Consider the following 4,950-nt stretch of genomic DNA (forward strand, 5'->3'; position numbering starts at 1 on the left):
GCTTCAACAAGGGACCAAAGGCCCGCGGGTCTCCCCCCAGAGCCCCGTGCCCCAAATCCCTCGTCCTGGACACGGGTTTCCAGGGCCCCACTCTCGGGCTGGGCGCTCAGGGCCAGCGCTGCAGCAGCTTCGCCCTGCGTAAAGGTGACACCGGCCGCAGGGAGCCGGGTCGCCGCCTTCGCCTCCTTCCATTACGGTAATTGCCTCTCTGCAAGCCCAGCTGCTGCCCTGGCGCTCACGGCGGGCCCCGGGGAGCAGCGCGGCTGGGGCCGCAGGCAGGGGATGAATAATTCACCGCCTGGAAACAAAACCTCCGGCCTTAAAACCGATCGGGCTCTGCTTGGCATCTGCTGCCTGGGATTAGCATAGGAAGGGTGCCAAGGGGGTGCCGCGGGAGGAGGTGAGTGGCACAGGGACCCCGCTGCCACTCGCTGCTTTGCCTCCTGTATCCAAAATCCCCCCAGCACCTCGGGTTGTCCCGCAGGGAGGCCAGGAGGCACCGCTCGCTCTCTGCAGCTCCCTGGGGAGGGGAAGCGCAGAGGGGGGCGCCGGTCCCTGCTCCCCTGTAACCAGTGGCAGAACGGGCAGGAATGGCACAGAGCCGCACTGGGGGGGTCGGAACGGACACAGGGAAAAATTTCTGTACCATGAGGGTGGCCAAACGCTGGCACAGACTCCCCAGAGGTGGTTCCACCCGCGGGGTCCGCACCCACCCACCCGCCACTGCCTCCATCACCACCCTTAGTGCTCTCCAGGGGACCCAGGTGGGGTGCAGCTCAACCTTCCTCCTCCTCCTCCTCCTCCTCTTCTTCCTCCCACCTCAGCCACCGGCTCCCTGCCAGCCCCGGGGTGCACGTGGTGTGGTCCCAACCACCCAGCACCAAGGGGCTCAGCAGTGCGGGCACAGACCCCGGGCAGGGCAGCAGAGGCTGCCTGCAGGTCGGTCACCGTTGGGCAAGCTGCAGGGTTTGTTCACTGCTGGCCATCGCTGGCCTCCCTGGGGCCGAGTTTGGGCTTATCACACCTTTATCCCCGTACAAAACCCTTTGGGGCACCTCTCGACCGTCGTTTTCGGCCGTGTGCCTTCCTCACGTGCCCGTGTCGGGGCAGCCTCCGTCCCCAGCCCTGACGTCAGCCAGCGCCGAGCCCTTAAAGGCAGCACCAAAACCCTGCCCAGCCCCGGGAGATGCCACACGAGGAGGGGCTGGATGGCACAGCCCGCACACACCGCAGGTGACACCGCGATGTCCCCAGCGCCCGGCTCCTGACGGCCCCGGCAGCACGAGGATGGAGCCGGGCGCTCGCCTGCCCGCGTGGCTGCTGGCGCTCGGCCTCGCCAGCACCGTCCTGGCCCCAGGTAAGCGCCTGGGGAAGGTGTCAGTGCCGGGGATGGCACCTGCCAGCCTGAACTGGGACCAGCAGGGCCCCGGTTCAATAAACTGGGTGAGCAGAGCAAACCCCCAGGAGCTGCAGTTGGTGGGCAGGGTCTGCCTGGAGCCCCCACTGCCTGGTCCCAGCCCCGGGGGCTCTGGGGATTGGGGACTCACCGTGGGCTGTGCCGCAGCTCTGTCACCCCCACGGAGCTGCCCAGGCTCCGGCACTGCTGGCAGCGGCTCTGTAAGCACATCTCGCCCGCTGCCTGCAGCCCGTGAAATGCAACCCAGCTCGTCCAGCTTCCAGCAAAGCCAGGACGGGCACCGGCTGCTGCCCTGGCCTAGGGGCTCTCATTAGCCAAGAAACGGCCCTAAAGAGGGGCAGGGATGGGGGACAGATCCCTTCTCCACACCCCTGTGTTTTTTGGGGTGCTTCCTCCCCCAGGAGCCAGAGCTCCTCCTGGCTTTGGTGGAAGCAGGAACAGGAATAATAGAAATAACAGGAATCATGGAAATAACAGGAATCATAGAAATAACAGAAATATTTGGCAATTAGGAGAAGGATTTGTTCAATGGCATGGAGCTGGGACAGGGGCGTCAGGGTGGTGTTAGGGAAAGGTTCTGCACCCAGAGGTGGTCGGGCACTGGGACAGGCTGCCCAGGGATGTGGGCATGGCACCGAGCTGGACTCGATGATCCTTATGGGTCCCTTCCAACTAGGGATATTCCATGGTTCTATAGTTCTAAGTGTTTGAACAATGCTCTCAGACATAGGGTCTGATTTTTGGGTGCTGCTGTGTGGAGACAGGAGTCGGACTCAATCCTTCTGGGTCCCTTCCAGCTGGGGAGATTCTGAGATTCTTTGATTCTGTGATTCTGTGAAATAACAAATAATTTTTGGGGTTGGACTGCCAGAAATACGGGATGAGGAAGGGGGGGGAGACAGTGCACGGGGCTGTCACGGGCACGACCTCGACTCAGCTTGGACAGCATGGAGGGTGGCGAGGGAAGGGAAAGTGGGGACTGGACTGGGGGGCACTGGGGTCCCAGCAGCAGCACTGGGCAGGGCCTGGTGGGGTCCCAGCCGTGGGGAGGGGGTCGGTGCCCCCGTGCTCACCATCACACCCCCCCACCCCGTGCCGGGTCCCGCAGGCTGCGGGGGCGCGCAGGGCAGGCTCGCCCACAAGCTGCTCCACGACCTCTTCGCCAACTACTCCAGCGCCCTGCGCCCCGCGGAGGACACGGACCGGGCGCTCAACGTCACCCTGCAGGTCACCCTGTCCCAGATCATTGACATGGTGAGCACCGGCACCGGCACGCCTCTGTCCCCATCACCAGCACCCCTCTGTCCCCATCACGTCCCCTGGCACCTCGTGCCTGGGCTCTGCTCTGCCGCTGGGTCCTGCTCCAGCCCCGGGATGATGCTCAGCCCCCCAAAGCAGCTCAGGCCCCACAAAGCCAGCCCAGCTGCCCCAAACTCAGATCAGATCTCTTGAAATCAGCTCAGACCCCCTAAATCAGCTCAGACAGCTGAGAAAGAGCTCAGACCTCTCAAAACCAGCTCAAATGCCTCAAAACCATCCCAGCCACCCCAAATCAATCCAGACCCCTCAAAGCCAGTCCAGCAGCTCCCCAAATCAGCTCAGACCTCTTGAAACCAGTTCAGATGCCCCCCCAAAACCAGCCCAAACCCTACAACCTCAGCACAACCCCCTGGAAACCATCTCAGCCCCTCAAAGCCCTTGCGGACACGGGGCGGGGGGGGGCTGCAGGCGGTGCTGGGGCCGGTGCCCGCGCCCACCCTCCTCCCTCGCAGGATGAGAGGAACCAGGTCCTCACCTCCTACCTGTGGGTCCGCCAGGCCTGGCTGGACGCCCACCTCACCTGGGACAAGGACGCCTACGGCGGCATCGACAGCATCCGCATCCCCAGCAGCTACGTCTGGAGGCCGGACATCGTCCTCTACAACAAGTGGGTCGCGCTCGCCCCGACCCGGGGGGGCTCCAGGGGGGCATCGCAAATTCGGGGCTGGGGGAAGGGGTGCCGGTGGGGGTGAGGCCATCATCCTTGCTGGGCTGGGGGGACTGAGGGGCTGTCAGCAGGCGTGGGATCACCACAAGGGACAGGGACACTCCGGGAGGGTAGGGGGATGCTGGGGGGGTGCAGTGTGGGGGTCCCGCACCAGCCCCCAGCCCCACTGGGGCTCGGTGCCAGGGCAGCTGCCCCACGGCCGCCCCTGCCCCAGCGCCGACGACCGGTTCGGGGGCTCGATGGAGACCAACGTGGTGCTGCGCTCCGACGGGCACATCATGTGGGACTCGCCCGCCATCACCAAGAGCTCCTGCAAGGTGGACGTCTCCTACTTCCCCTTCGACGGGCAGCAGTGCCGCCTCACCTTCGGCTCCTGGACCTACAACGGGAACCAGATCGACCTCCGCAACCGGCTGGACGCGGGCGACCTGACGGACTTCGTGGAGAACGTGGAGTGGGAGGTGCTGGGCATGCCGGCCACGAGGAACGTCGTCACCTACGGGTGCTGCTCGGAGCCCTACCCCGACGTCACCTACACGCTGCTGCTCAAGCGGCGCGCCTCCTTCTACATCTTCAACCTGCTCCTGCCCTGCGTCATGATCTCCTTCCTGGCGCCCCTGGGCTTCTACCTCCCGGCCGACTCGGGGGAGAAGGTGTCGCTGGGGGTGACGGTGCTGCTGGCCCTCACCGTCTTCCAGCTGCTGGTGGCGGAGAGCATGCCGCCGTCGGAGAGCGTGCCGCTCATCGGTGAGCCCTCGAGGGGCTGGGGGGTGCTGGGGACGGGGCCCTCGTGGCGAGGGGGGGGTCCCTGCCCTTGCCTCTGCCCCTCAGCGCCACCGCCCGCCTTGCAGGGAAGTATTACATTGCCACCATGACCATGATCGCCGCCTCCACTGCGCTGACCATCTTCATCATGAACGTCCACCACTGCGGGCCGGGGGCCAGGCCGGTGCCACCGTGGGCACGGCGCCTCATCCTGCACCACCTGGCCCGCGCCCTCTGTGTCTGCGAGGTGGGAGAGAGCTGCAGCAGCCCCCGGCGGGTGGGCACGGGCGGAACGGGGCCGCAGGAGCCCCCCGGGGTGGGCACCCAGCCGGGGCCGTGTCCCCGCGGCCACTGCCTGTGCCACCACCATGTGCTGCTGAGCAGCGTGGGCTACATCGCCGGCTGCTTCCGACGCCACCGAGCCGCCCAGCGCCGTGCTGGGGAGTGGAAGAAGGTGGCCAAGGTGATGGATCGCTTCTTCATGTGGGTCTTCTTCATCATGGTCTTCCTCATGAGCGTGCTGGTCATCGGCAAAGCCGCCTGATGGCACCACCACACACAGCACCCCGGGTGTCCCATGGGTGGCTCAGCCCTGGTACAGCCGGGGGCTCTGGGGCAGGCACAGCAGGGACCGTGGGGACAGATGGGGGCTCCAGAAGTGCTGGGGAGGTGCTGGGAGCCCCCCTGTGCCAGGGGGCTGAGCCTGGGGGTCCTGGCTGGGGTAAGCTGCTGGTGTTTGATGCACTGTGCCCCACAGACCCGGGTGCAGAAATCAAAGTGG

At 65.6% G+C, this 4,950-nt stretch overlaps 1 protein-coding gene across 1 annotated transcript; it reads left to right on the forward strand.

Moving 5' to 3' along the window:
• Positions 1-1,287: 1,287 nt before the first annotated feature.
• Positions 1,288-4,713, forward strand: CHRNA10 (cholinergic receptor nicotinic alpha 10 subunit; the record flags this gene model as incomplete). The annotated part of the gene is made up of 5 exons (XM_084287855.1): positions 1,288-1,357; positions 2,526-2,671; positions 3,190-3,344; positions 3,619-4,151; positions 4,256-4,713. 5 exons carry the CDS (start codon positions 1,288-1,290, stop codon positions 4,711-4,713), a joined length of 1,362 nt encoding a protein of 453 aa, XP_084143981.1.
• Between the last annotated feature and the right edge of the window lie 237 nt (positions 4,714-4,950).

This window comes from Netta rufina (assembly GCF_964035555.1).
Source record: "Netta rufina genome assembly, chromosome: 1".
NCBI classification, from domain to species: Eukaryota; Metazoa; Chordata; class Aves; order Anseriformes; family Anatidae; genus Netta; species Netta rufina.